This window comes from Poecilia formosa, unplaced genomic scaffold, assembly GCF_000485575.1.
Source record: "Poecilia formosa unplaced genomic scaffold, Poecilia_formosa-5.1.2 Scaffold25, whole genome shotgun sequence".
Lineage (NCBI taxonomy): Eukaryota > Metazoa > Chordata > Actinopteri > Cyprinodontiformes > Poeciliidae > Poecilia > Poecilia formosa.
This window is the reverse complement of record NW_006799964.1, coordinates 1,841,914-1,857,457: the sequence shown is the minus strand read 5'-3', so window position 1 is coordinate 1,857,457 and position 15,544 is coordinate 1,841,914. Positions and strand designations below refer to the sequence as shown.

General features: G+C 37.3%; 1 protein-coding gene across 6 annotated transcripts in view; it reads right to left on the bottom strand.

Moving 5' to 3' along the window:
* ccser1 (coiled-coil serine-rich protein 1) overlaps positions 1 to 15,544 on the bottom strand; it is a 134,928-nt gene that overhangs the window by 58,855 nt on the left and 60,529 nt on the right. For 5 of the 6 annotated variants that reach the window (XM_016669507.1, XM_016669509.1, XM_007548104.2 and 2 more), the window contains 2 exons: positions 8,234 to 8,311; positions 1,891 to 1,971 (listed from right to left, as the gene is read on the bottom strand). In XM_016669507.1, coding sequence (XP_016524993.1) covers positions 1,891 to 1,971; positions 8,234 to 8,311 — 159 coding nt within the window. Of the gene's footprint in view, positions 1 to 1,098; positions 1,642 to 1,890; positions 1,972 to 8,233; positions 8,312 to 15,544 lie in introns of those variants that run through there. The other variant, XM_016669508.1, reaches the window with a different exon arrangement.

Here is a 15,544-nt window from a genome sequence, read left to right as displayed (position 1 = left end):
TTCCCTTCCCATCTCTGGATGTTGAGTACGTTTTATCTGTAGGCTATAATGTTATAACATCCCCACAAGCCAACTCCTTTGTGAAATAGTTCTATCAGATCTTGTCCTGTCACCACCAGCATGTAAAATAAACACATAAACAGAACATATTAAACTGATCTTTCAGACTTCAACATTCAAAACAGGCCTCATTATTATTGTATGAATCCCACGCCTGGATTTGAGCCTCGGCGTCAAAAGAAGATGCAATGGCATCTTCTTTTGGGTTTAAATGTTTCAGCTGATCCGTCTGTCATAATATCATAAAATTTATGTATTTTTTTTTTAATATACATTGCCTTGGAACATTAAAAACTGTTTTGTAATGTTTGTTTTCTTTTTAAGATTCTAGTAAGAGTTTATGTACAAATTAAAATCTGAAAAGTCTGGTGTATATCTCTTTTTAGCTCCTCTGAATTAAGATTTTCTACTATTGGTAAAGCTGCAAGTTTTTGGGGATTTGCCTGCCAGTCAGGTTGAAAGACTGACAGGACACCCTCATTGCTTCCCCTGTTGTCCAATCGTACCATCTGCTGCGACCCCATTGGGATGTGCACAGGGTAAAATATTTGCGTGGTCAACAGACCCCGTCTCTTAAGATCATGGTAAAGTTAAACAGCTTTGTAACTTTACACCTCAACCATCTGCTGTGTTCTTTGCTCTCATGATGCTATTTGTTAACAAATCTCTAACAAACCTCTGAGACCCTCAAAGAACAGCTGGATTTATACTGAGGATAAATTACACACAGGTGGACTCCAATTACTAATTAGGCAACTTCTGAAAGTATTTAGTTGCACAAGAGTTTATTTATGGTGCAGGGGACTGAATAACAATTTATGGCACACTTTTCAGTTAAGATATTTGTGAAAACCCTTCAAATTGTTCCAGCAAAATGCATTAAGTTTTATGATTTTAACAAACTGTGCACACATGATTTTTAAATATTCTTCACATAAACTATACTAGAGGACCCTACGTGCACAAGTGCAGAACTTGTACACCGTTGGTCTTCACACAATTAATAAAATAAAGAAACACACAAGGTAATAATGTAATAATAAAAAATGCACTCTCAAAAAGCGTTTTCTTTTTCTTCCTCTATTTTGTTAATCTATTTCTGTCTCACCCAAATAATGCTTTTCATTTTGCTCTCAACGCTGCATGATTTTACTCAAACACCGCCTTTGTGTGCTTTTGCATCTGTGTGGATAAGTCAGCGTGTTGTGTGGGTATTGTGCACCCACTCGCTCACACAATGGCAAAGCTTTTTCCGTTTCACAATGTTTCTTGCCAACTTTATACACACCAGGATTAAAGGTATAAAAGAACCTTTGGAGCAGGGAAGATGAAGAAAAGGTGTTTTAAAAGGAAGAAAAGGGAGAAGAGGAGACAGACCCCAAAAACTCTGCTCCGGTTTCCGTTACAGGCAGCCATTTTTAGACAGTCATCCATTAAGTCTCCTGCGCGCTCATACTGTCAGCCTTTAGAGAAGCCAAACAGGCCATGTCAGCTGAGGGCATTGAGCAGGCAGGCAGGAAGCAGCACTCTTTCTGAGCACTGCGGGACTTTGAAGGCAGAATGGGAGGAGCAGGTAGCGGACTATAATACAGAGCAAAACACGTTGGGAGAGAGAAAATGGAGTTGGAGCAAAACTTGGACCGCAACAGAAAAAAAATAAAAATAAGAGAAGTCGATATGAGCTGGGCCATAGCATAACAAAAAGGAAATGTGTATTAAAACTGTGCTTTGTTTAGTGGCTAGGGAAGTGTCAGAAAATGAAGTGTGTAATGCCGTGTTTGTGTTTCAGTCTGACAGGGCCACTCAGTGTGCTGTCTGTGAGCATCTTACCTCTGCCCCTGTGTGTTCTGTCTGCGTTGTGCGATCAGTCATTTGGCAGTCTTTCATCTTCAGGGCTGCTCTGGCGCTCTCCTGCATACAAAGCAAACACACATGCATCAGTCATGTCCACAACCCACCCACAAACATCAAATACAAACAAATGAGAGGTGCTGCTCCCCCTGCAGACCTGTTGACTGCCTCCAGTCACAGCACTCTGAAGAAAGTACTGCCCCCTTCACAGATTTCTACTGTTTTTTTGCATTTTGTCAGAGTCATAATATTTCAAGCAATTACCATAATACTAAACATAAGTTGAGTAAATGCAGAAAGTAATTTTCAATGATGACTGTAGTTGTTGAAGGAAAAACCTAATCATTCTGGTCCTATGTGAACAAATTATTTCCTCTAACTGGTTTTACCAACATTGAAGGCATCGACTGCCAGCAAAGACCTCCACATCACTGTGGAGGTCTTTGGCCCACTATTCTTGGAGTAATTGATTTAATTCAGGCACATTAGAGGGTTTTCAAGCATGAATGGACTATTTAACATCATGCAACAGCATTTCAGGTTTTTTTTTTTTTTTGAGCCTCTATAAGTATGACCTGCTGGTATACTGTGGATCATTGTGCCGCTGCATAGCTCAAGTGTGTTTGCGCTTAGGGTCACAAATTAAGGGCCAAACACTCTCCTTCAGAATTTTCTGGTAAAGAGCAGAGTTCATGTTTTATATATCCAAATCCTGAAGACGTAAAGTACTCTCAGAGACCCAGACCATAGCACTGCCACCAAAAACTTTCTGCAGGTGTGATCATGTTTTTGTGAAATGCTGCATTACTTTTATACCAGCATTTTAGGAGAAAAAAAATTCTCCTCCATTTCTTTCTCCTCAATCTACAGCAAAACTGTTTTTGTAAAATGTGATCATTCTGTTGTGTTCTTTTTAGTTGGCAGTGTTTTTCCTGTTGGAGCTCTTTCATATCGTTCAATCATGAATACATATGTTAACGGAGGCAGGTTAGGCCGACAGAGCTTTAAGATGTTGCTCTGGGTTCCTTTGTCACCTCCTCGTGGAGCTATCAATGAACTTTATTATTATTTTTGGTAGAATTCTACTCCTTAGAATCTGTTCTTGAAATTCTTTAGTTTGGAAAATTGAGATCAAAGGACTAGCGAGATCTTGTGATTCTGTTTAGATGTAGTTTTATTAAAGATTAATTTGATTACTGCAACTGTGTCTTCACAAATCAGGTGATCCAGAATGTTGCTGATCAAGATCTGACTAAAACTAAGAAAACAGAGCACATCGCCACCTCTCTAAAGTCCTTGCACTGGGTTCCTGTGGCTCAGAGAACAAAGAAAATACTTTTGCTGGTTTTGCATACAAAACATCACAGATCTGTTTTTGTATCAACCTTAAAACATGTCGAATCAGAGTTCAGTTTTTATGTTCCTCTCTTACAGAACAAACTTCCAGAAAACTGCAAAAATGTTGAAATACTGAATTCTTTTAAATCAAGGTTAAACATCCATCTGTTTTGTATTTGTAATTGGAATGGCATAAATTCTAGTCTGCATTCCAACTTTTCATTTCTTTCCTTTACTATGCCACTGCAATGCAATGTTTTATGTTGTCATCGTGTAAAGCACTTTGAATTCCCTTTTTGCTGAAATGCGTTAGACAATAAATTTGCTTTGCCTTGATGACATGGAACATTTAAGTGCGAAAAAAAAAATAAGAAGAAATCTTCAAGCGGGCAAATACTTTTTAATAGCAATGCATCACAGCATGTATCTATGCTTTGCAAATTGTCATAAGGAACATGAAAAGCAACTCAAAACAACATCAAGTATTTTGTCTGGAAATCACAAATGTCATAAAAAAAAAGGGGCCAAATTGCAGGGGCATAAGGCGGCACTGCTTAAGTGGGGAGGAATTAATAGAAATGGAAAGGTAAAGCTGGTCAACATGAAAAAAGGTCCTTCAAGGAGATAATTAATGGGTTTTATCTGGCAGATTTATAGATGGTTGTAGTCAGAAGCACTGGCACTTTTCGACAAAATACAGCAATTTTATCTGGACCCAAGAACCAGCCAACTCCTCTCTTACCTCTACGTGATTATTTTTAAAACGAAGGTTGCAAGCCCTAAGAGGAACCCTGCACCATTTCCACTGGGAGCACTTTACGACGTTGTCACTAATCATTCTGACATTTTCTCCCTGAGCCGCTCATGGGTTGGAGAACAGAACGGGTTGAAAGTTGCAGTGAATATGACATATGGAGAAATTGATTAACCTCGATAAAAATTAATCAACCAAATTAAAACAAGGTTTATCGTAAGGGAAATAAAAGAAAAGCATTTATATTCCAGCTCTGGACCTGCATTTATAGTCCTCTTCAAATTCAGCACAAATCCAGTTAAAAACAGCAGTTTCCATTAATCGTGTCTGACTACATGAAAAGCAAAATCGGCTTTCTAAAGCTTAATGGTGCATTCAAAGTACCAACAGAAAACTTATGAAAAGTGAATCAGTTTTTCTGAGATAATAAAATAGGGTTTCACTGGCAGATTTACAGAATAAGAGAACTGTCTGTGGCCTGCCCTTTACATCTGATGCTACACTTTAACTTTGCTTTGAAATAAATTTTTATCTAAAGCAGTGTAAGGCAGAAACACTACACTATCCAGCCAGAGTCCAAGCATACAATGCAAACACAACAGTGAATCTGTTCAGTGAATCTGTTCAGTGAATCTGAATCTGAAAAAAGACCTGGTTATCACATACAGATAGAAACAAGGTAAAGATCTGGTTACAGTAGAGAAACAACCCAGGAAGTGATAATGCACATACAAATACAGAATATGCAAAGATTTTTATCATTCCTTCATATTTTAAGGACCCAGAATTTCTAGGAAAACTGCAAGATTATGCTTGCATTTATTAAGAGTTTCAAACAGATATGAGCTTGAATTACTATATTCTGACAGCTATAGACACAAATGCACAGATTCTCAAGGGATTTTAGCATACATAAATGACCACATGTCCTACACTTTTGCAAGCAAATGGGGGGAAAAAAACACAAATATAAAAACAAGGAGAACAAAAGAGGAGAAAACTTTTGAGGAATTTTTGCAATCATATAGTAAAAGAAAGGCTTCCCCAGATGGCCCCACAAAGCCAATATAGAAAACAGCAACAACATTTTCCTTTCACTCACACTCATGGCGTCAGAAAAACTCTCTGGAGGAAGGCTGAGTATTTCATTGTACCGCACATTAGCTGTAGGGGACTCAGGCTAAAGCCATTTGGGGAATATACATGTACTTGTACGCTAAAAACATTTTTTTTCCAGACGGTTTAACTCTAATTTGTTCAGGATTAATTTGCCGTTACAGACGGGGAGGGGCATGTGTTAGGATAAATGAGCAGACATAATCTGATGGAAAATTGAATTCACTTTCATTAAAAGGTGGTTTTAAAATAGCGACACAAGTCTAAAGACAATGTTTTTTGTAAATCTGAACACAACGAATACATCAAGCATTGAATACCAAACCGGCTCCTAAATTTTTAGGGTCAGCAGGATATACAATGTTATTATAAAGTATTTTGTAGCTCTGGTGGCCTTTTTTTGACATAAATCTTACATGGAATGGGGAGGAGTAGGGGGAAGACATGAAGTAATGGCCTGCAGGTCAGGAACCCAGGACATCTGAGTCAAGAACTATACCCTTTTCTAAGGGGCGCCTGTTCTATCGCTACAGCACACGACACCACTAATTATATTGCTCTAGAGAGAAATTATATGAGTAATATAAATGTCATAATGATAGCCAATTTGCTTGACTTTAGTATTAGGTCCACATCAGTTGCACCAAACAAAATTAAAATGGAAAACAGATTAAAACAGAGGCTGCTGACAGGGAAATAAACCGGGGTGATAGAGGAAGATGAAAGAGAAAAAAAAAAAGGATGCGGGTGCCAAAAAGTGATCAAACAAACAGATGTTGTATGAGACTCAAGTCAGTGGGTTGTACTGGCATCGCTCACTGCTTTAACACTGACACATTATTCTGCAAAGGCTTGGCATAATGTCTGCATTCCATTACTTTGATGGAACAGGTGACAAATTACAGACATGCAGATGACAAATGACAGATTTTACTGTATTGAGCATTTCAGTGGCTGTTCCAGAAATCAAGGTACCAAAAGCACTAGAAAAATACAGTAATACAATATATTTTTCACTAAATGTGTTGTGTTATATGAGTATTGAAAGATGGAACAAGATGGAATTAAGGGATTGCTTTCCGTCCTTGGCTCTTTATCTTCTTTTGGGAGAAATTTCAGTCCGAGTACAATAATTCTGCTGTTCAGCTGTGCACGCATGAGAGAACAGCTTATATATACAGACAGAGAAGGTTTTTTTTTTTGGTTTTTTTTGTCAACTGATACTTATATTATGAAAATTCTACAGCACCATTGTTGCATTTCTTTTTCCTCATCTTTAATGGTGGATTTTTTCCCCCCAGCCACTGTCCTCTATGGCAAGGATAAACATGTTGCTGAGAAAGATAAACGTCTTAGTTTGCTGAACTTTTCTATTCAGTTTTACAGTCAAAACCTATTTTTACACACTTCTAAATTCGAAATGGTTAGCATCTGCTACAAAGAAAAACACGATTGCACAGAAAAATGTCAGGGCACAAAATCACTTCAAATTTCCCAGAACTGTGCAACAAGTCTGGTTATCATCTTCCAGCCATCAGTGCAGCTGCTTTAACTTCACCAAACCCTGTCAGGTAAAAATGTTTGGCATGCATTACAAAACAGAAGTTTGGTAAGTTAATTTATTAACTACTTAATTAATAATTACTTCCTAAACTTACATTTTCTAATATAAGGATCAGTGTTGACATCATAAGAACTGAATGGTGAGGTGAACAACTCTAATCTACAGTAGATTTCCTCAAAGTTGTTTTGTTTGAAGAAAGGTCATTGCTCAACTTAAAAATGTTAAGCCTTGTACAGTTTTTACATTTGAGGCTTTGGGCAATGTTCGACTCAGGAACCTCGAACCAATTGTCAAAGTCATTTTTAATAAAGTTGATGAAAGCATTTTACAAGATAAAACTGCCATTAAGATAAAATAGTAAAAAAAAAAAAAAGAACACACGGTAAAGTTGTGCTGTGGTACGTTCTCTTGTGGTAGATTAGGCATCTGGTGGATTTGCTGGAGTAACATGAGGACCCCACCTCACAACTGACAGGCTGATCATTTCTATCTACCAGACGTCACAGTCAATTTTCAGGGGATCCAGTGGAATCCATGCCTCGACTGGTCAGGGCTCCTTTGGCAGCAAAAGCAGGACTGCCAGACTCTTTGTCCATATTTTTGTACCAGGTAAGTCTTCTTTTCAGCACCTTAAAGACTTAAAATGTTTTGCTTTACATCTTTAACAGTATTTCTGCAAGTTTCAGTAAACTAAAGATTTCTGAATACCTTATTTAAGAACATTTTGACTTAAATTCAACATTCAACAAGTAAGCTAACTTATTTAATTTGTTGACAACTTGTATTTAATTTACTTAATGACATTTGCAAGTTGGATTAAACATTGTCTACTTATGTTTATTGACTCTGGCATATAAGACCCTTTCTTCTATACCAAGGTTTGCTAATTTCAATGCCAGTAAGCTCCATTACAGTGATTGATGACTGGTTTTAGCCAACGACTGAAATGTCTGAATTCAAACCAAACTTTATAAATCTTACACTCTCATGACAAATGAGCTGGGAGTGGAACATAAACAAAAAACTTTTGATTTTAATTTGTCTAAACAAACAATAAGAAGAAAGTTTTATAAGCAGAGGGGTTTTTTTAATAAGTAACTGGAAAATCTAAATATCTGACAATAGATTCCTCCTAAAGGGAATGTTTGAAACAGAATGGAAGAAGCAATGAGTAACATTAATCTGAACCAGATATTTAGACATACTAGACACATAGCTTTAAGAATAGTTATTACTTTTTTCAAATTCAGACATTTACATGCGCTGTAATTCCCTCACCTTTGAGCAATATGACAACACCTAACTGATGTAATTTTGAAATTTCATCAGTCAAATGTAAGCAGTTAGAACAAGCAAATTTGATTTAAAAAATATTGAATTTGTTTCTTAAACTTGAGTGTGAACTCAAAGCTACGCAAATTTAAGACTTTCAAAGCCCCCAAAATTGGGATGATTCTGACTTTTAAGACCCCACGGATTCCTGTATTACCAGGACAAATGCCTGGTTTTACAGTCAGGCTAATTATGTTTATCCTGTAAGTCAATCTTACCAGTTCACTCTGGAGTCTGAGAATCAGCTCATCTTTTTCTCTCAGCTGCAGCAGCAGGGTTTCCTCTCTGTTGAGATCCTGAGCACAAGAAAAGACACTGTTTTAGACATAAACCCAAAGGTAGCCGAGATTTATTCCTGGGTGCCATACTCAAACATAACAATGGCAGAAGGAGCTGGTTTTATGTTTGTCATGTGTTTTATTTGTATTTTTGAGTTTGTTTGAAGGTAGTATTGCTTGCTTCTGTGCATGTAATAAAGTTGTCATTTTGTGCCTGTTTTGGAATAGCGATCTCCTCTTGTTGCAGCTCAGTGATCAGATCTATGTGTATAAGGGGCACCATCACAAGCACACAGCGATTTAATATGACCTTCAGTTGTCATGGGACATTACTATAAGGAAATAGACACAACAAAGACAGGGGACATACAATTTAGAATAATAACATATAATAACACACACACACACACATATATATATATATATATATTATATTTTTAAGGTTTTTCTGTGTTCAGTTTCTGTCCTGAGTCTCTGTTGTTTCTGCTGTGCGCTATCGTCTCTGCCGTGCCGCCTGATCTGGACTGTTTTGAGCCACATTCATTATTAAATTCATCATCTTCATCACAACCTGGGTCATCAGCGTTCTCTCTCACCACCACAAACCACACCTCATGGCATATCTATCTATCTATCTATCTATCTATCTATCTATCTATATATAAAATTGTTTATGCTCCCCCATATTGTGTAATATAGTATGCATATTCTGAAAATGACCACTATTTTTGTCCAATGTTTTGCAACCATCACAGATTCATGTTTTGATGACGGCAAACAGGAGAACAAGGCTCCCATGAAGGTCAAAAGTAAGAAGTTAGACCAAGCAATTTTTGTTAAAAATACTCAATTTGTTTCTTAAAATTGAAAGGCATTTAAACTGTCGGCAAAGAATAACAAAGTGAACAAGAAAGAGACAAGCGAGAAGTAATGAGTGAAAAGATGGACAGAACAAATTGACAGGCAGTCATTACCTCGTCAAGGGCATCGTTAGAAAAGAAGGGAAGAGGGGCAAGATAACAGGAGGAAAATGAAGAGGGAAACTTAGGAAAAAAGTAGAGGTGGGGGTAGTGATGGAGCGAAGGAGAGGACAGAGAGGGCCTGCGGCTGGGTATGATGATCTGAAACTATGGGGAGCTGTCTTGCTAAAGGACACACGGAGAGTCAGAGAGACCGCAGGGAAGCATATATCTACTTCCCCATCCGTTTAAATGACCTTGCTAATGCAAAACCAGATACCTACCCTGGAACATTTCCTTGAAGTACATCAAAATTCAATGAAGAAAAAAAAAATGCAACCTGTGCATGATTACAGAGGCCCTCAGAAATCATGTGGTTAAAAAAAAAATCCCAATGAAAATGACTGACAACACTTTTGGTACCCTAGAACTCATTTTTCTTTTGCCCAAGCAAAATTATGTGGTGGGTGTTAGAATTATTATGTTATCATTCTTACATTTGTAATTTTATGTTACTAGTTGTGTTTCTTTTTAGAGGTTTAGTGTTCAAATTTGTTAAAACTGTGGAGACACAATTAAACCTTTCCTTAACCTCAAGCATGTTTTTAGAGAGGGTGACTTAGATCTTCCTGGGATACTCCTGAGCTGCAAACCTGTCTGTGTGTTAATTCAGTTTCTGTGCCCCCCTTCTTTGTTTCTGATTTCGCATCCTACTGTGAAGATGTGGGGTTTCACCCCCTGCATTCCTTTTCACACCTTCTTGCTAATAAAAGAGACAAACAAACTGAAGGTTTTCAGAACACATGGAGAGCGGCTTGGAGAAGCTGTTCGCTGTGTCTTCTCCTTCTGCAGAAGTTTGGTTGAAAACTCATATATGTTGTCTGTGGTTCTTCTTTTATGTAAGTTTGAGAAAGTCCCTTTCAGTGGGGTACTCATTTAGAAAAATTAAGTAATTCCTAATTGTTCTACTTTAATATTTTTCTTTTCCACTCAAAACTTAGTCTCCTTTGTGTTTTTCTCTGTTGTTTACTAATTGCAATGAAAAATACCAGCAACAGTGTTTTTTTAAGGTTCAATAAAATTGATTAAGTGTGCTGCACTTTAGGCCATAGGGGAGGACTGATGCTCCAGGGTATGGCTTGCCTAAAGCCTGCTTCTCTCTGGTGTTTCTTTGAGCCTGTGTTCTATTGCCCAGGGCTTTTCTATTGTTTAATTGATACAGTTTGTGTTTCACTTTCTTTGTGCTGTTGTTTACAGATCAGCACTAATCCGTAATCATCATATCAAACAAAAAAATCGGGAATCGTGACATCAAGTACAGAAAAACTCATCAAAAAACTATGAAATAGCTGGCCAGACCCCAGAAAAAGCCAAAATGGGTGCTGGACTGGAAAAAGCTAATTGATGCACTTCTCAGAATAGCATAATGACCAAAGAGAAGGCTGCAGGCACAACTTTCTTAATGAATGCTGCAATTCTGATCATTTATAGAATGAAGCTAGTCAGAAAATCAGAAGTCCAAACATCTGAAAGTGGTCAGACAATTTGGTGTTGTTCCATCAACCATCTTAGTGAAATTTACATTTTCTTTTTGGTACTACACAGACCTTTGGGGACTGATTGCCCCAGACTGCTAATGACTTACTTTTTTTATTTATTTTTTTTTTTTTTACAGAGGAGTAGGAAACACTGGAGAAGGTTTGACTCTCAAGAAGTTTTCAGAAGTTGTTCTCCTGCCTTATAACTTTGCCAATAAGTACTTTCAACACAAACCTGATGGCAACAAATGTGGTAGACACTGTGAATGAATTTAGATGGCAACACACACAAAATCTGCAATAAGTAAGGAGAAAAGTTAGGATGATTTTGTTTCCTGACTTCCCCCATTTTACATGCCCAACTAATGATGAGGTCTGTGTTTACCTCAAAAGCTAACAAACTAAAAGCTCTGCTAAGTGCCTCTGCAGTGATAAAACCAATAGCATATGTTTTCCAAGAGCAAATAGGAAAACAATTAACAAAAACAAAACCCACTGGTGTTGAATCAGAATGGCCCCCCGCTTCCCTGCCTTTACACAGAAGATAACGTTATTTATAGATAATAGAAATATTTTTTTTCTCCACTGCTTGCTTAGACAGAGGCAGCACCAAAATGACTAGCATGAGGTTTAGATTGGACAGGAAGAGCAGCTGCATGCTGCGACATTTACCACATTAGTCAGCCTCTAAAATTAATCTCACCCAAATAGGAATGGAGGCTAAACTAAATGAGCTGTCTGGTTAAATCCACACATCGAGCGTCCGTCTGCACCTTGTGTGAGTGCAACAAACTTTTTGTGGAACTGTCAGAAAAATTATCCATAGCCTAACCTTGTAGTCATTTGGCTCGAGTGCTGATACTGTACCAAGCAGCAGGCTTAAAAAATCATTTCATGCAGGAATCCGATCAACAAACTCAACAGTAAAAATGACAAAGTTTACTCCAGTGTCGAAAGAAGCGCCACGCGGAGAATTAAATCTCCCATCAGGTGGCATTCTAACCAATTTTTCAAGGCTGAATTGAATATAGAAGGCTGTGGAAGAAAAGTGGGGCATGTGAATTTGTTTCTAATGTGATTGGAATGGCCTCTGAAGGGATAAATCAGATCAGAATCACTGGAGTGCGTCCACTTCGGTGAAAAGATGTGCTTTCGTATAGAAGTTGAGACCTCTTAATAATTGCAATCAGTACCCAGTTGAAAGGCTACAGAGATGAATTGCATCGCACCGTTTTAGCAGAAATCTGTCATTTTCCTAACTTTTATGAGAACCACACCGTCAGAAATGCAACGGTTCTTTCTTATTACTCTACCAACACATTGCAAATCACATTGGGAAGAAAGATGGGCAACAAATCGTTCTCAATCACGCCTCTTCTGTCAATATCTTTATGACAGACATTCAGCATCTATCACTGCAACTCTTATGACAAGTTCTTGTGAAACAGCGAAGCTAGAGTGTACATTTCACCACATTTACAGTTGCCTTTGCACCATAATTGGCCATTATTGTCTTCCATCATTGCTTTCTTTGAAACATTAGGCCAATTTGTTCATGTGTCTGAAAAGCAATTACTGTTTAGAAAATATTTTAGAAAATAGACCCAAATCAAAAAGCAATAAAGTCGAGTCTAAGACAACGAACCTCGTGTCATGTTTTACAGCGATGCTATTATTATTACTAGTAGTAGTATTAACAGTATTTGTGCCAAGATTTCTTGGTCATATTAGAGAAAAACTACAAGAAAGACAGAAAACTAAATCAACTATAGCTGAACTGCAATCAGAAGACTCATTGTGCATATTATCTCAAAATTAAGAAAACGACAAACAGTTTTGCAATAAAAATGGAACCAATTCTGAATCTCATCTAATTTATCTCTTAGAACTGCATAGACAATTTCTCTTGAGGGCATTTAATCATAATTTTATTTATTGGCTAATTTAAACCAAATCCAGTTTATATTGCATCTCATTAACTGTAGTTATCTATTGCATGAGTGGTGAGCTAAAATATTCTAAAATGAAAACTTGCAGATACAGATGCCAGAATATTAAGTAAGGCTCAAAGATTTGATCTCATTATCTACGTCCTTGCCCTGTTGCTCTGACTCCAAGAACATACTGCCCTTCTGACTTTAAGACTCAGTTTTTTATTAATGAAGTCACACACTAATAACGAATACAAAGACCTTCTGAATAGCTAAATACGGATATTTACTCAAAAATGTAATTAAAATCTTAAAGTATTTTCTTCTTATGTTTTTTTTTTTCATTTTAGCAACTTTCTGTGTCAAAACCAAGAGCACAATTTTGAGAAAAACACACATTCACAGCTTTTACCTTGAGTTTATTTTCATCAAATCTGGTAATATAGATATCCAAAATAGACCGTTTTTTTGAACACATTAACATTTTATTAGATAAAACTGTTAAGTTGTTTGTTGCCATTAACAGCATATCACAAATAACATAGTTACAACTTGACATAACGCAATGTTATGCATCCGTCAGGCTGTGTATCAACAGTAAGGTAATGTTGTAGGTAACTTTTCTCTGGGCCCCTTAGCAACAACCGAGCAATTTATAAAAACTCCTACCCTTGTGTTATTGCTGACCATGTTCACCCTTTTATGACCATAGTGTCTCCATCTTATCAGGGCTTCGCTCAGCAGGATAACACAATGTCACAAAGTTCAAATCCCAGACAGTTTTTTTTTTTTTTAACATGAAAGTGAGGTCACAAAGATAAGTTATCTTCCAGATCTCTCGATCAGACGTTGTGCTAGACTTTCTTCAATGTCTGTGATTGTGTTTGTAAATAAAATCATATATAATTGCATTTAATTTGTATGCGGTTGAATTAATATTCAGGAAGATGAATAGAGAATCCACATCGTCCCATCACACATCAAGAAGATGAATACTTGTAGCTTTCTACTCCACAGTGACAAAAAAAAAGACACCGACTGTGGCTCCAGTGACTACATACAAACAATGAAATTAAAAGGTGGCACATAAATTATATGCATCTGCTTGTGTTTAACCAAATGTATCTTTCATGTTGATCTGGAGGCTGAATCCACACTCTGCTGTCCCACTAGAGACTGGATTTACAAGCGCATCTTCAGTAAAAGTTTTGAAATCAGGGAACGTTTATCCAAGTGATCAGAAGTCTGAAAGAATGCCTGAATGAGGGGGATCGTATCAGTGGTTCAGCTGCACCAAATACAAATCTTCAGGATAATAAAATGAACATGATTTTTTTTTTTTTTGATTGATTGATTTAATTAAAGTTTGAGCTGAGGTAAATTTCTGTAATCGGGGGAGATGGCCTAGGCAGCTTCAGCAGGAATGTGACCACCCACTTTTGAGGCGACACTCTGGTCAGAGCAAACACAACCCAGGCCTGAGTACAATAGGGTCATGCAAGCCTGCAGTGCAAAAGTGCATTGGAGATGAATAAATTGTTGATATATTCTAATATGTGCAGGCACAAAAAAAAAAAAACCACACTATTTATGATCACATGTGAATGTAGCTGTACAAGTCCAGTTAAATATTTTATGTTGGATTACCAGCCAGTGTGTTCCGATTCATGCTGGACTTTTCTGAAATTGTAAAGCTAATCTGGTCTAGCCTTTATAGCTATTAAATTTTTCAGTTGGCACACCATCAAGTGAAGATACACAGTTTTACTGAAATGTTTTGATACGGCTTCTAATAAGAAGGAAACTTTTTTTTTCTGCTCCCTTGTGTAGAAATCACATCAGTCTAACTCTTCTTTCTGCAATTAGCCCAAGGCTGAGAAGGTTTTATATGATGTTGGAGCAATGAATAATTTAGCATGTAAAAAGGCCTTTTTAAATTTCACAATTACAGGTTTGAAGATCTAACCCAAGGAGAACTGTCAGAGGAAAAAATCATATGGGGGAGTGGAAATTTTATGGCAGACATAGAGTTTCAAGTCCTGATGATACTTTTGATAAAATCTCTAAATCGTTTCTGATATCATCACTGCTAAAGTTGTGGCAGCATATGGGAAGTTTGTGTGAATTGCAAGGCTAGAAAAATTTAAGGTCAGACAAAGGGAGGATCGTTGCCATTTTTAACCACTGGCATGTTTACAAGTTTCACTGCCATGTTGTGCACATAAGTGATCCAACCCTCAGTGTGTGCCAGGAAAAGGAGGTGCTGTTCATTTCACTCTTTCAACAGGAGAGAAGACAATAAAGGAGGAAGAGACAAAATCTGAACTTGTGGGAATAAAGTGGGAGTACAAACAGGCAAAGAGGTGAATTGAATTGATGTGAAGACAGGTGGAACAGCTACAGACTATGCATGCATTTGAACACACACTAACATGAGCTGCACCACATGTGTAGTTACAATCAAGTTTCGGAGCAGTAGGAGAGCTCTCTCAGCCTCTAAGGGAACGTTGGTACACACTTTGCTGTGGATGCTCCATCTGCTGAATGCTCAGAGACTTGTCATCAAAGATGTTTAAGGTGCTTAGTGTTAAAAAAGCATGAATAAACTTGACATAAGCTGATCCTAAGAGTGGACGACATAAATGCAGCACAAAGGAACATGAATTACTGACGAATTTTGCATAGTAAATTTACTGAGCTTTACTTACTAAACTACGTGGGTCCAAACTCACTCTGTTTGCTCTGTGATGTTCTGCTTTGTGTCGAGCAAACATAGGCAAAATATTGCGCGGAAATACTGCAATAGAAAAATGTTAAATTTGA